At 46.2% G+C, this 24,911-nt stretch overlaps 1 protein-coding gene across 1 annotated transcript; it reads left to right on the top strand.

Annotated features, from left to right (window-relative positions):
• Positions 1 to 11,294: 11,294 nt before the first annotated feature.
• LOC129007679 (L-lactate dehydrogenase A chain) lies at positions 11,295 to 24,323 on the top strand. Its single transcript, XM_054438833.2, is given in 9 exon segments — positions 11,295 to 11,447; positions 13,627 to 13,776; positions 16,242 to 16,359; positions 17,615 to 17,788; positions 19,286 to 19,459; positions 20,148 to 20,265; positions 21,914 to 22,037; positions 23,583 to 23,718; positions 23,721 to 24,323. Coding segments are annotated over 8 exon segments (1,092 nt in total). The 5' UTR covers positions 11,295 to 11,447; positions 13,627 to 13,650; the 3' UTR covers positions 23,843 to 24,323.
• Positions 24,324 to 24,911: the final 588 nt, after the last annotated feature.

The following is a 24,911-nucleotide window of genomic DNA, read 5'->3' as shown; positions in this document are numbered from 1 at the left end:
CAAAGTCTAAAGCCAGCTCACAAACTCACATTTTCAACTTTCACCCATTGCCCTGAAAAAGTGTTAACACTGGAGCCCCACAGCCTACCGTGAAGAATTGATTCCACAAAGAAGGGAGAGCCTTCCTAGTCTGCCCCCTTTCAGACCTTCCTCAAAGAACTCCTGAGCTGTGCTGCCTCCCTAAGCTGTCCCCATGCAAGGATGATAGTGAGATGTGTAATGGGCCTACTGTGACAGCCAACCCTCCTTGCAAGGGAGCCCTGCAACGGGTGCAAGCTCTGGATCAAGGCAGGAAGCTGCGGCCCATGGTTACCATGGAGATGCTGGCACAGCTTATACCCATCTGTGGTTGACAGGCAGCCTTCCTGAGGAAAGGGGAGGAATCTGAGTGCTTGAGAACTAGCTTGTGGTGGGGGTCGGGTCAGGGGTTGTCTGTGACATCATGAGTTTGCAGCCAAAAGACAACTGGAGAGGAAGCTGAGGCTGGGAGCTCTCCACTGAGGTAGCCTTCAGCCGACCCTGTAGCTTTAAAAGCTGGGGTGTGGCCTCCTGCAGAGTGAGGCCAAGCTACAGAGCTGTCAACTCCAAGCAAGGGCTGTTGGAAGAAGCTCTGGTACAGTGGAAAAAACCCAGGAGTCAGAGACTAGAGGGAGAACCACATCCACAGTGCCAGGCATGTTGTGAAGGTCATGGTACATGGTGCAGAGAAGAAACCACTAGGGTGGCTGGGAAGTTCTAGGCCCTGAGTCACCACCACTGAAACACCAGGTCGGACCAAGAGAACTTCCCTTCTCTTCTCTGAGCAAGAAGTCTCCACTGTGTGACTAATGTCTGCCCTGTGGGCTAGGCAGGGTCACTGAGAGGCCCTGCAGCATAAGTGAGGCAGGGGCAGGTGTCGGGCTGGTGGTCTCCCTCTGATTCAGTGGGTAAAGGAAGACCAAGGCTATGAGGATCTTTCTGAGGCTTCCATCCCTTCTGTGGCTAAAACTGGAGTATGAGCTCAGTGAAACTGTCCTTTGTGAGAGCCTGACGCTGCAAGTGTGTTTGTACAAAAGGCAGAGCTTGGCCCTGTACACCCAAGGGCCATGCAAGGCTAATGCAACACCAGGGAGAGGGAAGTTAATAGATAGAGCCCTTAAGCAGCCCTGTGAGCCAGGGGAGCTGCCTGGACTTTCCTGTAGCCTTGGGCAGGGGAGGGAGCTAGGGAGTATTTATTACTTTTGCCCTTTGATATCCAGGAAGCAAAGGGCTAAGTACTTACTTACTATCCTCCCAGACTGTGAGACAGGAAGTCAGAGGTACAGAGTGGTGAGTTTGAAATCCACTTGGCCACTTTCCCGCTGTGTGGCCTGGAGCAATACAATTTTTTGTGTTTTGGCAATATCACCAGTCAAATACTAAAGTTCCTGCTTTCCTCTTCTGGTCAGGGTGAAAACACCCTGAGAGAATGCTTGTGAAAGCCACCACAGCTACACGCAAGGGAAGGACCTGATGTCCTTTATCTGGCCACAGAAGAAGCCTTCTCCACATCGGCAGCGGCCCCCCACAGCCTGAGCTCCCTCCTGAGCATCTGAGGAGTTTTCTTTGCTCCTCATAATAGAATCTCAGGCTTCCCTTCTAGCACCCTACAGAAATGAGTAGGGCTGCCTTTTCAGGGCAGTGTCCTCTGAGCAGGCTCAAAGAACAGGGCAGAGAGCCCCCTTGTCCAGCAGAACCTAATTTTTAAAATTTTTTGTAGGGACAAGGTCTTACTATGTTGCCCAGGCTGGTCTTGAACTCCTGGTCTCAAATAATTCTCCCAGCTAGGCCTGCTAAAGTGTTGGAATTACAGGCATAAGCCACTGTGTTGGGACAAGATATATATATATATATATTTTTTTTTTTTTTTTTTTTTGAGACAGAGTCTTGCTCTGTCACCCAGGCTGTAGTGCAGTGGCACGATCTTGGCTCACTGCAACCTCTGCCTCCCAGGTTCAAGCAATTCTCCTGCCTCAGCCTCCCGAGTAGCTGGGACTACAGGCACCCGCCACCACACCTGGCTAATTTTTGTATTTTTTAGTAGAGTCGAAGTTTCGCCATGTTGGCCAGGCTGGTCTTGAATGCCCGACCTCATGATCCACCTGCCTCAGCCTTCCAAAGTGCTGGATTACATGCATGAGCCACCACGCCCGGCCAAGTTTTTTTGTTTTGTTTTGTTTGTTTGTTTGTTTTTTATTGGGAAGGAGTCTTGCTCTGTGTTGCCCAAGGTGTAGTACAGTGCCATGATCTCGGCTCACTGCAACCTCTGCCTCCCAGGTGCAAGCGATTCTCCTGCCTCAGCCTCCTGAATAGCTGGGATTACAGGAGCCCACCACCACGCCCACCTAATTTTTGTATTTTAGTAGAAACAGGGTTTCTCCATGTTGGCCAGGCTGGTCTTGAATGCCTGACCTCAAGTGATCCACCCGCCTCGGCCCCCCAAAGTGCTGGAATTACAGGCGTAAGCCATTGCGCCCAGGCCCAAGATAGTTTTTTTTTTTTTTTGGAGATGGAGTCTCGCTCTGTCGCCCAGGCTGGAGTGCAGTGGCGCCATCTCGGCTCACTGCAAGCTCCGCCTCTCGGGTTCATGCCATTCTCCTGCCTCAGCCTTCCGAGTAGCTGGGATTACAGGCACCCGCCACCACGCCCGGCTAATTTTTAAAATTGTTATTATTTTTAGTAGAGACGGGGTTTCACCCTGTTAGCCAGGATGGTCTCGATCTCCTGACCTCGTGATCCCCCCCCTCGGCCTCCCAAAGTGCTGGGATTATAGGCTTGAGCCACCACGCCTGGCCAAGATAGTTTTTATTAACAAATTTAACAAACACCCACCAGTGTACTGGGCATTTGGGATCCTGTTTTGGAACTAATATGGGGGAGGAGAGGATGGCAGGCATAGGTTTCCTGTCGTCATAGGCATTTCTCCCTTATCTCAGGAGCAGCCCTGATCACTTCCCAAAATGGGGAGCGCTTTGCCTCTGAGTCCTGAGCATTGTAAAAATGAAGGTGTGTGTGGAAGCTGGACTCACCACCTCAGAGCCTCCTTGGACATTACAGCTGGAAGAAAGAGGCCCTTTTTTTTCTTTTTGAGACGGAGTCTCGCTCTGTCGCTCAGGCTGGAGTGCAGTGGCGCTGTCTGGGCTCACTGCAACCTCTGCCTCCGGGGTTCGATGCTCGTACCTCAGCCTCCTGAGTAGCTAGGCTCACAAGAGCCCACTATTAAGCCCAGCTAATTTTTGTATTTTTAGTAGAGACGACATTCCACCATGTTGGCCAGGCTGGTCTTGAACTCCTGACCTCAAGCGATCCACCTGCCTTGGCCTCCCAAAGTGCTGGGATTACAGGCGTGAGCCACCGCACCTGGCCAAGAGAGATCCTTTTATGTTTACAGTCAAGGGTGCTGAGGCTACAGAGGGAATGCAACTGCCACAATGCTACCCAGGTGTCCTTGACATAGCTGGGGTAAGAATACATGTCTCCTGACCCCCAGGCCAGTGTCCCCTATCCATTAGCTGCCCACTCGTCTCTGTCCCGCCATGCCCATCACTGTCCTTGCCACCCAAGGTGTCAGAGAGAAAGGCTATCACAACTTTCCATGGTCCTCCCCTGCTGTGATTAGACAAGAGACAGTTTCTACTTGTGGGTGCCACTGGTGACTGTCTGGCTTGAAGGGGCCTTGGGACTCCCTCTGCAGCACTGATTTGGAAGTCACTTAAATTCTGGTGACAGTCTTTGCTTTGGAACTTCTCAGTGGGATGGGAAGCTTGAGGCCCAAATCCCAGCCAGGGAAAGAGGGAGAGAAAGGGCACAGCTGCTCCTTATTTCCTGGGTTAGGAAGTGGCTGGGAAGGAATCTAGAGTTTTTGAGATGGATTTTATTAGGGAACAGTGTGAGGAATGAATTCTGGAGGGAATGATGGTCCAAGCCAAAAGAGGAAATGCAGGCAGCATCTTGTGCCTGAGGATGAGCCTTGCCTGGAGGAGGAGCGGGTGAGGAGGAGGAGACAGGCATTAGGGGACCAGGGGTTGTCACCCAGGAGAAGCTGAACAGTCAGGGTGGAGTCTTCTGGCATCCATTCCTGTCATCTGAGAGATAGATGAGGCTTGGGATGAGGAGAGGGACATGAAGGAGTTTCTCAGGAGCAGGTGCCTGCTCTCATGCCAAAGAGAGGAGCCTCTACTTTGGTATGTACATAGTAGGCCCTGGTATCTCAGGAACAGAGACTGATGAGGTTGTCTGCATCTTGGGCCCTGAAACTCAGGAAAGCCATCAGCTTTGCAACCACAGAAAAGGTAAAAAAAAAAAAAGTCAGGCTGTCAGTGAGGGTTCAAAGGGACTGTGGGGCTGTCTAGGGTTGTATGAAAAGTGTATGTTCTGAACAGATGTGGTTGGAGCTGTATATGGTCTGTACATGTTGTAGATCTGTATGTTGTGTATTACTGAAAAAATCCTGGTGCCTTCCTTTCCTTACTCTGTTGCCCAGGCTGGAGTTCAGTGGTGTAAGCATGACTTACTGCAGCCTCAATCTCCTGGGCTCAAGCAATCCTCCTGCCTCAGGCTCCCAAAGTCCTAGGATTACAAGTGTTGGCCACCAGCTGGACACAGTGGCTCACGCCTGTAATCCCAGCATTTTGGGAGACACAGCAGGGTGGATCACGAGGTCATGAGATCGAGACCATCCTGGCCAACATGGTGAAACCTCATCTCTACTAAAAATACAAAAAAATTAGCTGTGTGTGATGGTGCGTGCCTGTAGTCCCAGCTACTTGGGATTCTGAGGCAGGAGAATCGCTTGAACTCGGGAGGTGGAGCTTGCAGTGAGCGGAGATCGCGCCTCTGCACTGCGGACTGGCAACAGAGCGAGACTCCATCTCAAAAACAACCAACCAAACAAACAAACAAGAACAAAAAAACAAGTGTCGGCCGGGCGCGGGGGCTCACGCCTGTAATCCCAGCACTTTGGGAGGCCGAGGGGGGCGGATCATAAGGTCAGGAGATCGAGACCATCCTGGCTAACACGGTGAAACCCCGTCTCTACTAAAAATACAAAAAATTAGCCGGACGCGGTGGTGGGCGCCTGTAGTCCCACCTACTCGGGAGGCTGAGACAGGAGAATGGCGTGAACCCCGGAGGCGGAGCTTGCAGTGAGCCGAGTTGGTGCCACTGCACTCCAGCCTGGGCGACAGAGCGAGACTCCGTCTCAAAAAAAAAAAAAAAACAAGTGTCAGCCAGCATACCCTGTCTCCCCCAAATTTCTTAGCCTGGCATTTAAGGCTAAAGATTAACCAGACTCACCATGTATTTTCCTGCCCCTGTGCATTTTACTCATGCTTTGTTCTCTGCTTTCTCAACACCTGATCTTTACCAATTAAAATCCTCTTCTAGCTCCAGCTCAGATGCTACCTCTTCCAGGAAGCCTTTTTTGGTATCCTCACCCAAATGCCCTCTCTCCTCTGAATGGCAGAACACTTTTCTCTACCTCTTTTGCAGCAGTTACATTCTCTTATGCATTCTGACTATTAAGGGAGAGGCTGTCAGTTTCCTCCACTAAATACTAAAGTCTTCGAAGGCTTATAAGTTTGTTGTATTCATTTTTGTATCCCCAATACTTAGCACAGTCTCTTTACATAGCAGGCATTTAATTCAAAATATATTTGTTAAACAAATAAATGTATGTGTTGGGTTATGGGGATAAATGAGAAACTTGTGGGGTTTTTTTGTTTGTTTTCTGAGATGGAGTCTCGCTCTGTCACCCAGGCTGGAGTGCAGTGGCGTGATCTCGGCTCACTGCAACTTCTGCCTCCTGAGTTCAAGCAATTCTCCTGCCTCAGCCTCCCGAGTAGCTGGGATTACAGGTGCCTGCCACCGCACCTGGCAAATTTTTGTATTTTTAGTAGAGACAAGGTTTCACCATGTTGGCCAGTCTGTCTCGAACTCCTGAGCTCGTGATCCGCCAGCCTCGGCCTCCCAAAGTGTTGGGATTACAGGGGTGAGCCACCGTGCCCAGCCTTTTTGTTGTTGTTGTTGTTGTTTGTTTTTGAGACAGAGTTTCACTCTGTCTCCCAGGCAGGAGTGCAGTGGAGCGATCATTCTGCAGCCAGGAGTGCAGTGAGCGATCAGTGCAGCCTCAACCTTCTGGACTCAAGCAATTCTGCCACCTTAGTCTCCCGAGTAGCTGGGACTACAGGCACACGCCATCATGCCCAGCTAATTTTTTTTTCTCGTAGAGATGAGGTCTTGTTATTTTGCCTAGGCTACTCTCAAACTCCTGGGCTAAAGCGATCCTCCTGCCTCAGCTTCCCAAAGTTGCTGGTATTACAAGGATGAGCCACTGTGCCTGGTGCTAGGAAAACTTCTTGTTCTGTGCTAGGAAGACATTTTTTCCTAGTGGAAAGAAAGTTTCCCAGTGGAAAAAAAGTTTATTTGCACTAGGAGCTTACAGTTCAGTGACAGAGACATACACCAATATAAATTAATTTATTTGGGAGGCTGAGGTAGGCAGATGGCTTGGACCCAGGAGTTCAAGACGAGGCTGGGCAACATGGAGAAACCCCGTCTTTACTAAAAATATAAAAATTAGCCGGGCATTGTGGTGCACACTTATAGTTACAGCTACTCAGGAGGCTGAGGTGGGAGGATCACCTGAGCCTGGGATGCGGAGGTTGCGTACAGTGAGCTGAGATTGCACTGGATCACAGACGGAGACCCTGTCTCAAAAAAAAAAAAAAAGAATATATTGAGTGCTGGTTATGTGGGGCTCAGGTGGGCAGGGATGATGGCAAAGAAGAGGGCACTCAGAATGAAGGAACTCCCTAGGTGGAAGGCTGGAGGTGAGAGAGTACATGGCACATTTGGGGAATGTGGTGAGTAGCCCTGGGACTGGTATATAGGAAGCATGAAGGAAAATAGATAAAACCAGAGAGGGGATGTGGGCGCTGGATCACAGGGGTTTGGCTGTGTCTTTCCAAAGTGTTTGGACTTTATTCTTGAGGCAATGAGGGGCCACCAAATGCTCTTGAGGAGGCATATAACAAATACAAGATGAAAGAATGACTCAGCACTGTGTTTTGGATGGACAGCATCCTGCAGCCAGGGCCATTTTAGGAAAATCTTACAGTGGGTGCTGAGCAGCATCTATTCTCTAAGGCCAGCTTGTCCCTTGGTCAAACCACCTCTTTATGGGATTTTCCCTTTAAAAAAATTTTATTGATACATAATAGTTGTATATATGCATGAGGTACATGTGACATTTTGATACAAGCATAAAATGTATAATGATCAAATCTGGGGAACTGATATATCCATCACCTCAAATATTTGTGATTTCTTTGTGTTGGGCACATTCTGAATCTTCTAGCTATTTTGAAACATACAATAAGTTATTAACTATAGTCGCCCTATCTAACTGTATTTTTGCACCCATTAACCAATCCCTCTTCATCCTTCACCCCGCTATCCTCCCCAACTTGTGGTAACCACCATTCTATTCACTACCTCCGTAAGACCAAATTTTTTAGTTCCCACGAGTGAGACCATGCGATGTTTGTCTTTCTGTGCCAGTTTATTTCACTTAACATAATGACCTCCAGTTCCATCCATGTTGCTGCAAATGACAGGATTTCATTCTGAAACAGCTGAATAGTATTTCATTGGGTATATATAGCACATTTTTTTCTTCTTTTTTTAAATTTTTTTTTGAGACAGGGTCTTGCTCTGGATCGTAGTGGTGACATCACAGTTCACTGCAGCCTGGACCTCCCTGGGTCAGGTGATCCTCCCACCTCAACCTCCTGGGTAGCTGGGACTACAGGCATTTACCACCATCCTCAGCTAATTTTTTTTTTTGTATTTTTTGTAGAGATGGGGGTTCACCATGTTGCCCAGGCTGGTCTTGAACTCCTGGGTCAATCTGCCTGCCTCACCCTTCCAAAGTGCTGGGATTACAGGCACGAGCCACCATGTCCAGCCCCTCTGCTTCCTGGGTTCAAGCAATTCTCCTGCTTCAGCCTCCCAAGTAGCTGGGGATTACAGACATGCACTACCACGCCCGGCTAATTTTTTTATTTAGTAGAGATGGGGTTTCATCATGTTGGTCAGGCTGCTCTCCAACTCCTGACGTCAGGTGATCCACCCACCTTGGCCTCCCAAAGTGCTGGGATTAGAGGAATGAGCCACTGCACCCGGCCAACACATTTTCTTTATCATCCATCCATTGATGACACTTAGATTGAGTCCATCCATATTTCAGCTATTGTGAATAGTGCTGCAATAGTCATGGGAGTGCAGGTATCTGTTTGATATACTGATTTCGTTTCTTTTGGATATATACTCAGATAGCTGGATCATATGGAAGTTCCATTTTTAGTTTTTTGAGGGGCCTCCATACTGTTTTCCATAGTGACTGTGCTAGGGATTTTCCCTTTTGAAGAGGCCACATCCAAAGAACACTTGGTCAGATTGAGAATTCTGTTCTGTCCCCTGAAAGTGTTTTCTGACCCGTTCCAAGGGTTCCACATTCTTCTCTGGCTTTAGTACAGAAGTTCTACTGTTTGGATTCTATTAGTCAGGGTTCTATATTAGTCAGGGTTCTCCAGAGAAACAGAACCAATGGAAGAATATATATAAAGAGATTTATGAGGAGGAATTTTCTCATGTGTTTATGCAGGAGGAGAAGTCCCATGATCTTGCCATCTGCAAGCTGGAGACTCAGGAAAGCTGGTGGTATAAATTCCAGTTCGAGCCCAAAGGCCTGAGAACCAGGAGAGCCAATGGTCTAAGTCCCAGTCTAAGGGCAGAATACCAAGGTTTCAGCAGAGACACCCATTGGCACCCATGGCCTCTTCTGAGCCTGGGACTGGTTTGAGCCCCCTAGATAATTTCTTGCCCTTTGTATGGAGTGGTGTGGGACAACATCCTATAATAGAGAGAAAATCATAGGCTTTGCGGTTAGTCGGCACTGGGTTAAAGTCTCAGCCAAAATCACTTACTAGCTGCACTACCTTAGCAAAGTCACTTACCTTTCTGAGCCTTGGTTTCCATATCTGAAAAATGGGGATAATTATGCCTATTCCAAAGGATGAGTATGGGGATTACCTAGCTGGCTGCCGGCACCATAGCAGGTGCTCAGTAAATGGTATTTGTTTTATTCATATTTGTGGAGTCAAATGCTGGCTGTTGTTCTGCCTAAGAAGCCTGAAGCTGTGCTTGGAGCAAGCTGTTGCTAGGTATCATAAATTAGGGGAATTAAGACTCTACCTAGTTTATATTCACAGGTCATCTCAGAGTGCCCAAACCCCAGCCTTTCAGGTGAAAATTCTTCGTCTCCCCAGCCAACTTCAGCCCTCTGCCTTTGGCACACCTCTTCCCAGCAGCAGTGGTCACATTTGGTAGGCAGGCAGGGGCCCAGCCCTGACTGAGAACATTGTTGCAAAGACTGAGGAACCGGAAAACACTGTGGCAATCTGCCCTGCCCTGAGGTACTCTGAAGAATCAGTGACCCACCCCTAAACTTTCCAGCTATGTGTTTGAGGTGAGAGCCCCATTTCAGAACCTAGAGCGATCTTAGAATCTAGAGTGATGGGAAAACTGTTAGAACATCCAAGCATGCCCTGCTATTTTTTTTTTTTTTTTTTTTTTGAGATAGGGTCTCAATATGCTGCCCAGGCTAGTCTCGAACTCCTGGCCTCAAGCAGTCCTCCCACCTTAACCACACTGGTGCTGGGATTACAGGCATGAGTCACTGCACCTGGCCCCTTGTGCTATTTTGGAGCTGAGGTTAGAGTTTTCCATCAAAACCAAGAAACTCAGTTATGGATCTATCTCAGAGCTGCACTGGGCTGGTGCTGTAGGTTCAGAGAGTAAGTAAACCCATCCACCCCTTTGGGCTGAAAGTTCCAGCCCTCTAATTCCCTAATCATTTGGTCTTTCCCATGACTGGCCCCTTCCTGAGGCTATCTAAGACTCCTCATTCATTAACATTAAGTCAGGGAAAGAGGCTCTTTATAAATAACAAAAGACACTCCTATCAGAAAATTCAGGAAATTTTGGCATACTCAAGGGCTTACCAAATATATTTCATAATATACCCCACAGTGGGGAAGTATTGGTACAAATTAAAGAAGAGATGGAGGAGGGCAGGCTAGGCAATGGAATCAGCAAGAATACAGGCCCAGAGGTAAGTGTGATGAGAAAACAAAAAATTGAGCTGGGCACGGTGGCTCACGCCTGTAATCCCAGCTCTTTGGGAGCCGAGGGGGGCAGATCACTTGAGGCCAGGAGTTTGAGATCAGCCTGACCAACATGGTGAAACCCAGTCTCTACTAAAAATTACAAAAATTAGCCGGGCGTGATGGCGCTTGGCTGTAATCCCAGCTTCTCAGGAGGCTGAGGCAGGAGAATCGCTTGAACCCGGGAGGCGGAGGTTGCAGTGAGCCGAGATCAGCCCACTGCACTCCAGCCTGGGCAACAGAGCGACTCCGTTTCAAAAAAAAAAAAAATTAATAATTAAAAAAAAATCGCAGGGCAAGTGGGCGCGCTTGTAGTCCCAGTCACTTCGGGGAGCCGAGGTGGGAAGATCGCTTGAGCCAGAAGGTCGAGGCTGCAGGGAGCCATGATCACGCCACTGCCCTCCAGCCTGGGTGACAGAGTGAGACCCTGTCTCGAAAAATACAAAAAAAACAAATAAACAAAAAACCAAAACCAAAAAAACAAACCACCGACAGTTCTTGGGTATGGCTGAGACTCGAGATGAGATGCCAGTGGGGTGGGCAGTAGGAAGTGCAGAATAAAATGTAAATTTGAACTGAGTCACCCTGCAAGGCCTGAGAGGCCAAGGCTTCACTGTGAGTGGGAGCTGGTAGGCTTAGCAGCAGAGGGAAAAGCAGCGTCAAGTTTTGGAGGTCACTCGACTTAGGTAAGAACAGACTGACTGACTGCTAGGCATTTTCTTCCTTTCGTTCAACAAATATTTGTGGAGTGCCTATTACGTGCCAGAAGCTGTTCTGGACGCTGAGAAACAGGGATGAAGAAGAAACAGATCCAAGCCTCCCTGAGAGTAACCTCCCCAGGTTTCATGGATGAGGAAACTGAAGGTCGTCCTGACTTAGGCTCATGGCTCCGACCCGGGCTTCTGTGGCTGGAGAGCAGCACCTTACTTAGATGTCCCAGCGCACGTGGAGCAGTCTGCCGGTCGGTTGTCTGGCTGCGCGCGCCACCCGGGCCTCTCCAGTGCCCCGCCTGGCTCTGCATCCACCCCCAGCCCGACTCACACGTGGGTTCCCGCACGTCCGCCGGCTCCCCCCCCCGCTGACGTCAGCATAGCTGTTCCCTTAAGGCCCCTCCCGCGCCCAGCTCAGAGTGCTGCAGCCGCTGCCGCCGATTCCGGATCTCATTGCCACGCGCACCCGACGACCGCCCGACGTGCATTCCCGGTACGGTAGGGCCCTGCGCGCACGGCGCCAGAGGGATGGGCGGGTAGAGCCAACTGCCTCTGGCTCTGCTGGCTTCCGCTGCTCGCGAAGGGGTTCCTGCTCCCGGGAGGTGTAGGAGCCGCTTCCCAGAAGCACAGCTCCGAGACCTCTGGGCGGCGGCCCACACCACGCATGTGTTCGGAGCTCGCCGCGCTCTGCTTTTGCTCTAAGCGGGAACCATGGCTTCTGGCCGCGCTAGGGAACCGAGGAGGTGGCCGCACCCAACCAGGGGTCGAAAGCCTGGGTGGGTGCGGAACAAGGATATGATAGGCCTTAAGGGTGGGGGATACCTCTGGGCTCGAAATCGGCGGGCGGTGCAAAACTCGAGGTCCAGTTCCCGGAGCCCATAGAGCCAAAACCTCAGCTTGTCCGGGGCGGGTTCTTGGAAGCCGGAAAGCGGCTGAGTACCACGCGGCTTGCATTTTTCTCTTGGGACGCTGGAGAGGTGGGCTCCGTGAGGGCAGCTGCTGCCTGCAGATTATAGGGAGCTCTTTGCGCATTTATTAAGAAGCTACTGGTTTATCTCGGGCTGCGCTAGGCACGGCGCATGCAAAGATGAAGCAGGCAGCATCCCAGCCCTTCCGCACCTCAGACGGCCAGTTGAGTAGGATCCGCCGGTACCAACTCCCCCTTTTAACAAATGGGGAGACCGAAAGCTAGGAGACAGTCAGGGATCTCTAAGTTCCCAGTGAGTAGGCGGCAGAGGTGAGGTGTAGAACTCGTTTTTGCATGTCTCTCGCTTCTAGACGCACCCTTCCCTCATCCCATGCCCTCCCACCTCCGCTCCTACATTAAAGGTAGCATTGGATCCCGGGGCCGTTCAGTGAAGCTAGCAGGTGTCCGCAGGAACTCCCTTCCCCCTGCCAGGCTAAAACCTTACAAGGCTGTCTAGAAATAGCAGTGATTTGTAAGGAGAGACCCGGCTCCAGCTTGGTGACTCTGGGCTGACTGCCTGCCTAGAGGTCCTCTCGGATTTTTGCCCTTTGGAGTGGTGTCAAAACTAGACATGATACTTTGGGGATGCAGCCTGTGATATTTCCTCCAGCGAATGCAGTGCAGGGTTGGATTAACAGGGTGGAAAGAATTCGAGGGTTCCTCCAAGTAGCTATTAACTCTAGGGCTGCAGGCCTGAGGTCTTCTGCAGCTATTTCTACACTCCCTGTACTGAAACTATTTCTTCATACTGGGCCTGACAGGCCTTTGCAACGAGGATCACGGCAGAAGCCACACCGTGCGCCTCCCTTCCGGTTGGTTAACAGGCCCTGGTTTCTAGTAATGCGATTTAAAGTCTGGCGCTGGCTGCGCGCCAGGCCTGGGAGGCTGCCAGCTAGGCTTCACGTTGCTCGCATCTGCTTCGGGGCATTCATTAGGTCTGAAGTCTGAATCCCAGCTCCCTCCCTCTCACCCACTGAGCTGCATAGCTCCAGATTGCCTCTGCTTACGGGCGGGGCTTCTCAGGCTTCTGCCTTCTGGCCCGATGCCAGCTTCCCAATGGCCGGAGGCCGCTGGACTAATCGGCTTCGCCCCTGCGGGCTGTAATGCGCATGCGCACGCGTACAAGTTCCTGGGCCCGCCCATCTTCCGGACTTGGGCGGGGCGTAAAAGCCGGGCGTTCGGAGGACCCAGCAATTAGTCTGATTTCCACCCACCTTTCGGAGCGGGAAGGAGAGTCACAAAGCGCGCATGCGCGCGGATCACCGCAGGCTCATGTGCCTCGGGCTCGAGCTTTGTGGCAGTTAATGGCTTTTCTGCACGTGTCTCCGGTTTTTACTTGAGAAGCCTGGCTGTGTCCTTGCTGTAGGAGCCGGAGTAGCTCAGAGTGATCTTGTCTGAAGAAAGGCCAGCCCCACTTGGGGTTAATGAACCGCGATGGGTGAGCCCTCAGGAGGCTATACTTACACCCAAACGTCGATATTCCTTTTCCACGCTAAGGTGCGGGCCTTCACTCTTCACAGACCCTGTCATTAGGCCTTTCAACTCTCTTTTGGCAACCATTAGGTTTTTTCCCCTCCCTTTTTAGTCATCTCTTCTGATTTATAGTGGCAAATACCCCCAAAGGAAGTAAAATAGCTTAAAAAAATCTCTTGGTTAATAAACATTAAAGAAGCTGTAGTGACACTAAATGTTTTTCCTCCTATAGATTCCTTTTGGTTCCAAGTCCAATATGGCAACTCTCAAGGATCAGCTGATTCATAATCTTCTAAAGGAAGAACAGACCCCCCAGAATAAGATTACAGTTGTTGGGGTTGGTGCTGTTGGCATGGCCTGTGCCATCAGTATCTTAATGAAGGTAAGTGAGAGTCTACCACACTGGAAGCCCATACCTTGACCGCATCCTCTACCCCCACTCCTACCCCTAGAATTGTATTATTACATTTCATATAACAATATTTAGATTTATGCACTCATTCAGATAACTTTCTGTGAAACAAACTTTTGAAATATGATGATACACCAAAAGTGTATCTGAAATTAAAAAGAATCAAAGGTTATCAGGCTGGAGACCAAGTTCCTAAAATTCATTATTCTGTATTAACATGCATGGATTGACTACCAATGAAAAGGAAGGGTCCGTGACTTTAAATGAGCCAAAATTCTTTTAAAGGATTTTTGAATTGAAAATGACACATACATATGGTATAATTATATGGGAAATCTTAAGTTCTCCCACCCAAACCTCATTGCCCCAGTGCCTTGGATAGCAATTTTGTTATCAATTATGGAGCTAAAATTTAATTAGAAAAAAGAAATTGTGAGTAAAGCACTCCTTATTACACTATTGAAACCTTATTTATATTTAAAAGAAATTGAGGCAGCTTACAACATTAAAATGTCTGAGGCGGGGCACAGTGGCTCACGCTTGTAATGCCAGCACTTTAGGAGGCCGAGGTGGGCGGATCACGAGGTCAGGAGCTGGAGACCATCCTGGCTAACACGATGAAACCCCATCTCTTCTAAAAATACAAAAAATTAGCCGGGCGTGGTGGCACACGCCTATAGTCCCAGCTACTTGGGAGGCTGAGGCAGGAGAATTGCTTGAACCCAGGAGGTGGAGGTTGCAGTCACCCGAGATAGCACCACTCCACTCCAGCCTGGGCGACAGCGAGACTCCATCTCAAAAAAAAAAAAATCTGAAGTTCAGATGTGGAGTTTCTAATAAAAGTAAAATGATGAATTGTGGGTTCTGAATAGAAATGGATTCAAGTGAGAAGGGACTAAAGACAGAAATGAGCTATGAAAAGGCCTTGTAACAACACAGGTGACTCTACATATGTTCTTAGGAAAGGCCACATAATACACCAACTTTTATTCCTTACCCACTAGATGAGAAATTGATGCTGTTTTCCCCACACCTACAAACCGCCTATGGTTTTTCTCTGTGATGGCCTGTGGCTCAGGTGTGGGTAAGAAGAGTAACTGACACTCATTATATTGTGGATGATTTAGGGATAGATCTGCAGCTTGAATAACTTTTTTGGTAAGGATAGACCACATCCATTTGTATTAAAGCTGTTATTGGTGCTCCTGGCCTGAAATGCACCTATGAACTTTGAGTTGCAACTATAAGGATATTTTTTGCCAGTATTATACACTGCACAAACCTATTTATCCATAACTGTTAGTATTGGCTCATATATGGAATCAACCAGGGAATAGTTCAGATTCCATCTCTGAAAGATGGGCGGAAATCAGACTTCTTAACCTTTTAACTTTTTTTTTGAGACGGAATCTCGTTTTGTTGCCCTGGCTGGAGTGCAGTGGCATGATCTTAGCTCACTTGACCTCCTGGGTTCAAGCGATTCTCCTGTCTTAGCCTCCCTAGTAGCTGGGACTACAGGCACCCACCACCATGCCCGGCTAATTTTTGTATTTTTAGTAGAGACGGGGTTTCACCATATTGGCCAGGCTGGTCTTTTTTTTTTTTTTTTTTTTTTTCTGAGAAGGAGTCTCGCCCTGTCGCCCAGGCTAGAGTGCAGTGGCGTGAACTCCACTCACTGCTAGCTCCGCCTCCTGGGTTCATGCCATTCTCCTGTCTCAGCCTCCCAAGTAGCTGGGACTACAGGCACCCACCACCACGCCCGGCTAAATGTTTGTATTTTTTAGTAGAGATGGGGTTTCACCGTGTTAGCCAGGATGGTCTCAATCTCCTGACCTTGTGATCTGCCTGCCTCGGCCTCCCAAAGTGCTGGGATTACAGGTGTGAGCCACCGCGCCTGGCCTGACCAGGCTGTCTTGAACTCCTGACCTCAAGTGATCTGTCCGCCTCGGCCTCCCAAAGTGTTGGGATTACAGATGTGAGTCACTATGCCTGGCCAGAATATTTCTTACCAATTTCAAGTCTTGATGCTGGTCAATATCACCTAGTTAAATGAATAACAACCTAAAATTGGTGTGTAGGATGGAATTTGAGAGAGTAGATAGAGCAGTTTTATATAATTGGAAGTTATTCTAGCAACTGCCAGTCCAGTGTTCGGCTTCCACATCTGCAGTGGTGGAACTCCTATAGGGCGTGCTTCATTGGGGAGACAGGGCTGGAGGAGAGGGTCAGTGCTATCTGACCAGTGCTATCCTTTACTTATGGAGTAATCTGTAAGTCAGCTTTTGAAATGGGGTGCCCTCTACTTTGAATATCTCGATACTGTACTAATAAAGTAACAGAACTCTCCTATGCCGGAAATATAGAAATTTTTCATGCTCTTCTAAAAATCTAGAAGTGGCAATTTTCCATTTAACTAAAGATTTGATGTCTTTTAGGACTTGGCAGATGAACTTGCTCTTGTTGATGTCATCGAAGACAAATTGAAGGGAGAGATGATGGATCTCCAACATGGCAGCCTTTTCCTTAGAACACCAAAGATTGTCTCTGGCAAAGGTTGATTTCAACAAGTTTATATTATGATCCATGCTTGACTTAAATTCTTTTTCCAGATGGTCTCCCTTTGTTGCTTAGGGTAGAGTGCAGTTGCACAGTTATGGCTCACCGCAGCCTCGAACCCCAGGCTTAAGCAATCCTCCTTCCACTTCATTACCCCTTCCCCCTCACAAAGAAACTGGGACTGTAGGGCATGCTACCATGCCCAGCTAATTTTTTTACTTTTTGTAGAGATGGGGACTCGCTGTGTTGCCCAGGCCTATCTTGAACCACTGGGCTCAAGTGATCCTCCCTCCTTAGCCTTCCAAAGTACTGGGATTGCAGGTGTGAACCACTGTGCCTGGCCTTAGACTTAAATGCTTTATCAGGCCTAGCTCTTTTAAGATTTTGTTTTAAATGCAGGGTGCAAGAGCCTGGGAACAATTTCACTTGGGTGCCTGTGAATATCAAAGTTTCAATTTCTAGTAAATGGTTTAAAATAGTAATCCAATTTGTCCATGCTATGGAAACCATCTGAATTAGAATGTAATGAGTAAAGGTTAAACCTTAGGTCTGTATTTAACCACATTGTGTTACTTACTTTTCCCCACATCCTTTCACACACAAAGTTGAGAATAGGGTAAATAAGTGAGCCTGTTCAGCTAATATTCTTGGCTTGACCCTTTCACACTTAACAGCATCAGCCAAGAAACCTGAATGTGAGCCCAAATAGTGTCTATTTTGATACCTGAAAATCACTGACCACCTCGCTGATGGGCAACTCCCTTCATCACTGGCTTAACTCTCTTGTGCCATAGGGTATCTAGAAGCAAAATATGCTTGTTAAGTGTAAAGCTGTCTCTGCTTAAAAACAAGTCCCCCTACCACCACCACCACACACACACGCACACACGAGGAAATTGCCTGTTCCTGGGCTGATAGGACACCAGTTAAGTAGAAACAGGAGTATGGAAGAGTGTGAACGTTGAGCTTGGGGATCAAAAAATTTGAGGATATGTAAGAAATTAATAGGAGAATCAAATAACAAACTTGATTCCCTCTAGCTCTCCCTAACTGTAGTTACATAAAGTTACAACTTGACTAAAACTAGAATACAAGGAAGGTGTTGACATGCTCTTCCTCCATTTAAGAAGCCATAATGATAAAACTCTAAGAACAAGAAAGGTCTGTGGGGCATTTATGGAACAAATTTTTGCTGCCTAGGTAAAATTTATTCTAAAGGCCTTAATCTGGTCATTATTCCCCTTTTCTCTAGACTATAATGTAACTGCAAACTCCAAGCTGGTCATTATCACGGCTGGGGCACGTCAGCAAGAAGGAGAAAGCCGTCTTAATTTGGTCCAGCGTAACGTGAACATCTTTAAATTCATCATTCCTAATGTTGTGAAATACAGCCCGAACTGCAAGTTGCTTATTGTTTCAAATCCAGGTGAGGCTTTTAACTACATAAAAATTGACAAGCTATAGTAAAATTGATAGTATATGATATATATATTATATGTATTTTAAATATTTTCAAATATTATTTAAAAAAAATTTTTTTAATATTTTCAAATATTTAAAAATATATATATATTGAGGCAGAGTTTTGCTCTTGTCGCCCAGGTTGGAGTGCAGTGGCGCAATCGGGGCTCACTGCAACCTCTGCCTCATGGGTTCAAGCGATTATCTTGCCTCAGCCTCTCAAGTAGCTGGGATTACAAGCGCCTGCCACCACACGTGGCTAATTTTTTATATTTTTAGTAGAGACAGGGTTTCACCATGTTGGCCAGGCTGGTTTTGAACTCCTGGCCTCAAGCAGTTCACCTGCCTCCCAGAGTGCTAGGATTACAGGCGTGAGCCACCGCGCCCAACCACGCATATTTATTGATTCATTTATTTTTCATGTTTCATTTCCCTTCTAAGGAGATTTGTGTTTTTTTTTTTTTTAAATAATTTTAAAACATTAAAGGGAATACAATGCCTTTAAATGTAGTTGGAGCTTAAAATTACCTGCCCAAGATCTTGGATAAGTGATAAGTTTGTGAATAATTGTTATTCTTTTTTTTTTTTTTTTTTTTTTTTTTTTGAGACAGTCTCACTTTGTAGCTCAAGCTGGAGTGCAGTGGTTCGATCTTGGCTCACTGCAACCTCTGCCTCCTGGGTTCAAGCAATTCTCCTGCCTCAGCCTCCCAAGTAGCTGGGATTACAGGCACGTGCCACCATGCTCGGCTAATTTTTGAAGTTTTAGTAGAGAGGGGTTTCACCATGTTGCCCAGGCTGGTCTCAACTTCCTGAGTTCAGGTGATCCATCTGCCTCAGCCTCCCAAAGTATCAGGATTACAAGCGTGAGCCACCGTGCCAGGGCCCATAATTGTCTCTTAGTTGATAAACAGTTTATTTTCATAAAACTGTTACTATACTTTTTTTTGAGACCACATCTCACTCTGTCGCCCAAGCTAGAGGGCAATGGGATGATCATGGCAGCTTTGACCTACTAGGCTCAAGTGATCCTTCTTCCTCAGCCTCTTAAGTAGCTAGGACTACAGGCGTGCACCAATATGCCCGGCTAGTTTTTTAAAGTTTTTTGTAGAGATGGGGTTTTGCTATGTTGCCCAGGCTGGTCTTGAACTGCTGGCCTCAGGCAGTCCTCCCACCTCAGCCTCCCAAAGTGTTGGGATTACAGGTGTGAGTTGTCATGCCCAGCCAAAACTACTTTTTGAATACTTAATGGACTTGATATACATAGTGTAGAGGCTTAAAAATATCAACAAAATTATTGGTTGGCCATGATCAATATCAGGATCCTTACAAAGCCATATATCTGGAGTAGCCTATCATTATCTAATGATCACCTAGTATCTGCTTAAGTGTTTTCTTCATAGTAGGGCTTTTTTGTGTGTGGGGAGGGGATAATGGGTGATTTTTATTTTCTCCTTTTTCATAGTGGATATCTTGACCTACGTGGCTTGGAAGATAAGTGGTTTTCCCAAAAACCGTGTTATTGGAAGTGGCTGCAATCTGGATTCAGCCCGATTCCGTTACCTGATGGGGGAAAGGCTGGGAGTTCACCCATTAAGCTGTCATGGGTGGGTCCTTGGAGAACATGGAGATTCCAGTGGTAAGCATAAGTTATTTTCTTTTTGTTTTTGAAAAGATTATATAAAAAGTCGATGGGCATTGTATTATTCAATTAGAGCCTAATCAAATATCCATTCAGTAGGATAGAATGGTTTCCCGAAATCTAGCATTTTGTATAATTATATGTTAAGAATTGTTAAGATTGTTGCCATTTTATATGGCATTTTATGGCGAGGGGGATGGGGAATGAAATTTCTCTTCTTACCATGGATATCTTAAGACTGTAGTTCTTAGGATGACTTCAGTCATTTAATATCACAGCTGTTTATACCTGACTTGTACTGCCTGGCCCTGAAAAGGTCAGCCAATCCAAATGGAGTGCACAAAAGTTATATTATTATCACAGTTGAAAAATGTTATGATTAGGTTCTGTATGCTAAGAAAACCCCCCTTATGTTCTCATACTATCTTTATATTTCAAATATACATGGGTTAAACATTTCAGTTGGCCAGAGAAACAGGTTAAAATATAGTGAAAATTCTTAGTTTTATATAATGTAAGTAAATGAAAATCTAATCTAAAAGTGAGTAATGACTACATTAGTAGTCTTGACCATCTACCAAAATTGAGTATTCTTCCTCCGAAGATAAGAGAGTTAGGAAAATGAATCACAATTACTAATCTGTTGGTACATGAAAATAAATGTAGTCTGTACTATTTCTTTTAGTGCCTGTATGGAGTGGAATGAATGTTGCTGGTGTCTCTCTGAAGACTCTGCACCCAGATTTAGGGACTGATAAAGATAAGGAACAGTGGAAAGAGGTTCACAAGCAGGTGGTTGAGAGGTAATAAATCTTTTAATTTGGCAACACAGAATATTAACATTTACTATTTTTATTTAAAAGGTTAAAATTGTAATAGTATTTGCATTTGAGAACTTTTTGTTAGAAAACTTGTGTGGTTTTTTTGTTTTGTTTTGTTTTTTGTTTGAGACAGAATCTTGCCCTTTCGCACAGGCTGCAGTGTAGTGGCTCAATCTTGGCTCACTGCAACCTCTGCCTCCCGGGTTCAGGCGATTCTCCTGCCTCAGCCTCCTGGGTAGCTGGGACTACAGGCATGTGCCGCCATGCCCGGCTAATTTTTTTGTATTTTTAGTAGAGATGGGGTTTTACCATGTTAGCCAAAAAAAAAAAAAAGAATGTGCCTCACCTTGGAAGGCCCAGGCCCTAGGATCACTTGAGCTCAGGAGTTCAAGACCAGCCTGGGCAACAGGGCAAAACCCTGTCTCTACAATAAATACACAAATTAGCTAGGGATGGTGGTGAGCACCTGTGGTCCTAGCTACTTGAGAGCCTGAAGCAGGAGGATCGCCTGAGCCTGGGAGGTCAAGGCTGCAATGAAGCGAGATCCTGCCACTGCACTCCAGCCTGCTAGCCTGGGTGACACAGTAAGAGCCTGTCTCAAAGGAAAAAAAAATTATTGAAATAGGGAAGCTTTCAACTTGGTGGCATTATTTACCTTTGTGATCCTGTGTGGACCTCAGGTCTATAGAATTAAAAAATGAATCATAGCCAGGCGCGGTGGCTCATGCCTGTAATCCCAGCACTTGGGGAGGCCGAGGCAGGCGGATCACGAGGTCAGGAGATCGAGACCATCCTGGCTAACACGGTGAAACCCCGTCTCTACTAAAAATACAAAAAATTAGCCAGGCGTGGTGGCAGGCGCCTGTAGTCCCAGCTACTCGGGAGGCTGAGGCAGGAGAATGGCGTGAACCCGGTAGGTGGAGCTTGCAGTGAGCTGAGATCGCGCCACTGCACTCCAGCCTGGGCAACAGAGCGAGACTCAGTCTGAAAAAAAAAAGAATCATGATCTTTAGTTCATAACATATTCTTGTGATTGGTCAAGCAAGGCCCTCTTGTTTGTATTTGTTTAATTAAATAAAACCTGTGAACCTACCACCCAGCTGAAGAAAGAAACACTGACAATATCTGTCAAATAACATTGTTGAATCAGAATTTAGTATTCTTCTGGTGTTTGGAAATAAGTGGATTCTGTGCTCTTTCCCCCAGCTATCCCTCTGTCCCCCTCACGCTCCCACTTGAGATAATCCTGAGTTAAGAATGCTATGTTATCTTGGATTTCTTTTTAAAATTCAATATTATATTTTTAAGAATTATCCAGTTTTTTTTACAAGTAGCTATAGTTTATTTTTTGATAGCTGTGTAATATTCCATTGTATCAGTATACCATGATTTATCCATTCTTCTGTTGGAGGACATTGGAAAGATTGTCATGTTTTTGCTGTTACTAACAGTACTGTTAATGAATATCCCTGTACATAATATCCTAGCATACATGTGCAAGGGTTATTCTTGGTATACTGTAACATTGTGGCATTATTTACTGTAAAATGTGTATTAATGAAAACTTTGTTTTTCTTTCTTTCTCCCACCCTGCTTTTTCTGCCCTTACCTATGGTTTCCTATCATACAGTGCTTATGAGGTGATCAAACTCAAAGGCTACACATCCTGGGCCATTGGACTCTCTGTAGCAGATTTGGCAGAGAGTATAATGAAGAATCTTAGGCGGGTGCACCCAGTTTCCACCATGATTAAGGTAGGTCTGTGTAGTGCTACACTGTATTTGAATGCTTTTTCTGGCTTTTTAAAAAAGATTCTTCTGAGAAAGATTAATACAAATCTTCCATTACTGACTTAAGTGAAATAAATTAATGTACCCACAGCTTTCCTTTTTTGAAAGAAATGGTTGAGCTTTAGGATTAACGTCCACTAGGCCTGTTCAACACATAGATACTTGATAATTTGACTACAAAAAAGTCTCGTTCAATTATACTGAGGTAGGTGGAAGACTATAAAAGAAATAAACTTTCTCTATTGGGGAAAATAGAAATTATATTCAAGTTAGCGTTATGTTACTATTTTTAATGATTTTTTTATACTATTCATTAAATCATAACTGAACACCTGAAAAGGAATTTCTACTTATCAAAGTTTTTTATTTTTTTGAGACAGTCTCCTTCTGTCACCCAGGCTGCAGTGCAGTGGCCGATCTTGGCTCACCGCAACCTCTGCCTCCCAGGTTCAAGCGATTCTTCTGCCTCAGCCTCCTGAGTAGCTGAGACTACAGGTGCGTGCCACCACGCCCAGCTAATTTTTGTATTTTTAGTAGAGATGGAGTTTCACCATACTGGCCAGGCTGCTCGAACTCCTGACCTTGTGATCCACCCGCCTCGGCCTCCCTGAATGCTGGGATTGCAGGTGTGAGCCACCGCACCCGGCCTCAAGTTGTATTTTAAAATCTTCATAATTAGGCCACACGCAGTGACTGACAGCTGTAATGCCAGCACTTTGGAAGGCCAAGGGCAGGAGAATCGCTTGAGCCCAGGTGTTTGAGACCACCCTAGGCAGTATAGTGAGATCTTGTCTCTGTTAAAAAAAAAAAAAAAAAAAAAAGCCATGTGCGGCGGCTGATGCCTGTAATCCTGGTACTTTGGGAGGCCAAGGGGTGGATCACCTGAGGTCAGTAGTTCAAGACCAGCCTGACCAACATGGTGAAACCCTCTCTCTACTAAAAATACAAAATTAGCCGGGCGTGGTGGCAGGCGCCTGTAATCCCAGCTACTTGGGAGGCTGAGGCAGAAGAATCACTTGAACCCAGGAGGTAGAGGTTGCAGTGAGCTGAGATTGCACCGTTGCACTCCAGCCTGGGCAACAAGAGTGAAACTCCATCTTAAAAAAAAAAAAAAAAAAAAGCGGCAGGGCTCTGTGGCTCATGCCTGTAATCCCAGCCCTTTGGGAGGCCAAGAGGTGGATCACCTGAGGTCAAGAATTTGGGACCAACCTGGCCAACATGGTGAAACCCCGTCTGTACTAAAAATACAAAAATTAGCCAAGTGTGGTGGCACACGCCTGTAGTCCCAGAAGGCTGAAGCAGGAGAATCACTTGAACCCTGGAGGTGGAGGTTGCGGTGAGCTGAGATCGTACCACTGCACTCCAGCCTGGGCGACAGAGCGAGACTCTGCCTCAAAAAAAAAGATTAAAAAAAAAAAAAAAGCTTTATAATTATAGAGACTGTAAGTCTTGGGAAACCCTGGAATGCACAGACAAAATGTGAGATTTTTTTTTTCGTTTCATCTTCAGGGTCTTTATGGAATAAAGGATGATGTCTTCCTTAGTGTTCCTTGCATTTTGGGACAAAATGGAATCTCAGACCTTGTGAAGGTGACTCTGACTTCTGAGGAAGAGGCCCGTTTGAAGAAGAGTGCAGATACACTTTGGGGGATCCAAAAGGAGCTGCAATTTTAAAGTCTTCTGATGTCATATCATTTCACTGTCTAGGCTACAACAGGATTCTAGTTGGAGGTTGTGCATGTTGTCCTTTTTATCTGATCTGTGATTAAAGCAGTAATATTTTAAGATGGACTGGAAAAAACATCAACTCCTGAAGTTAGAAATAGGAATGGTTTGTAAAATCCACAGCTATATCCTGATGCTGGATGGTATTAATCTTGATTAATCTTGTGTAGTGCTAAACTGGTTAGTGTGAAATAGTTCTGCCACCTCTGATGCACCACTGCCAATGCTGTACGTGCTGCATTTGCCCCTTGAGCCAGGTGGATGTTTACCGTGTGTTATATAACTTCCTGGCTCCTTCACTGAACATGCCTAGTCCAACATTTTTTCCCAGTGAGTCACATCCTGGGATCCAGTGTATAAATCCAATATCATGTCTTGTGCATAATTCTTCCAAAGGATCTTACTTTGTGAACTATATCAGTAGTGTACATTACCATATAACGTAAAAAGATCTACATATAAACAATGCAACCAACTATCCAAGTGTTATACCAACTAAAACCCCCAATAAACCTTGAACAGTGACTACTTTGGTTAATTCATTATATTAAGATATGAAGTCATAAAGCTGCTAGTTATTATATTAATTTGGAAATATTAGGCTATTCTTGGGCAACCCTGCAACGATTTTTTCTGAAAGGGATATTGACTAATAGCAGAGGATGTAATAGTCAACTGTGTTGTATTGGTACCACTTCCATTATAAGTCCCAAAGTATTATATATTTGATAATAATGCTAATCATAATTGGAAAGTAACATTCTATACGTACATGTAAAATTGATTTGCCAACTGAATATAGGCAATGGTAGTGTGTCACTATAGGGAACACAGACTTTTGAGATCTTTCTCCCTCTGTAAGCCGGTAACAATTAAAAACAATTTTAAGGCCGGGTGCGGTGGCTCATGCCTATAATCCCAGCACTTTGGGAAGCCCAGGTGGGCTGATCACTTGAGGCCAGGAATTAGGGACCAGCCTGGCCACCACAGCAAAACCCCATCTGTTAACAAAAACAAAAAGCAAGTAACCTTTGGTGGATGTCTACGCAAGTTTTCTGTACGTTTTTCTGAAAATACAACTGCGAACCCTTATCCAGGCCTGAAAACCATACT

The sequence above is a fragment of the Pongo pygmaeus genome, chromosome 9 (assembly GCF_028885625.2).
Source record: "Pongo pygmaeus isolate AG05252 chromosome 9, NHGRI_mPonPyg2-v2.0_pri, whole genome shotgun sequence".
NCBI classification, from domain to species: Eukaryota; Metazoa; Chordata; class Mammalia; order Primates; family Hominidae; genus Pongo; species Pongo pygmaeus.
This window is presented reverse-complemented; position numbering and strand designations above follow the sequence as displayed.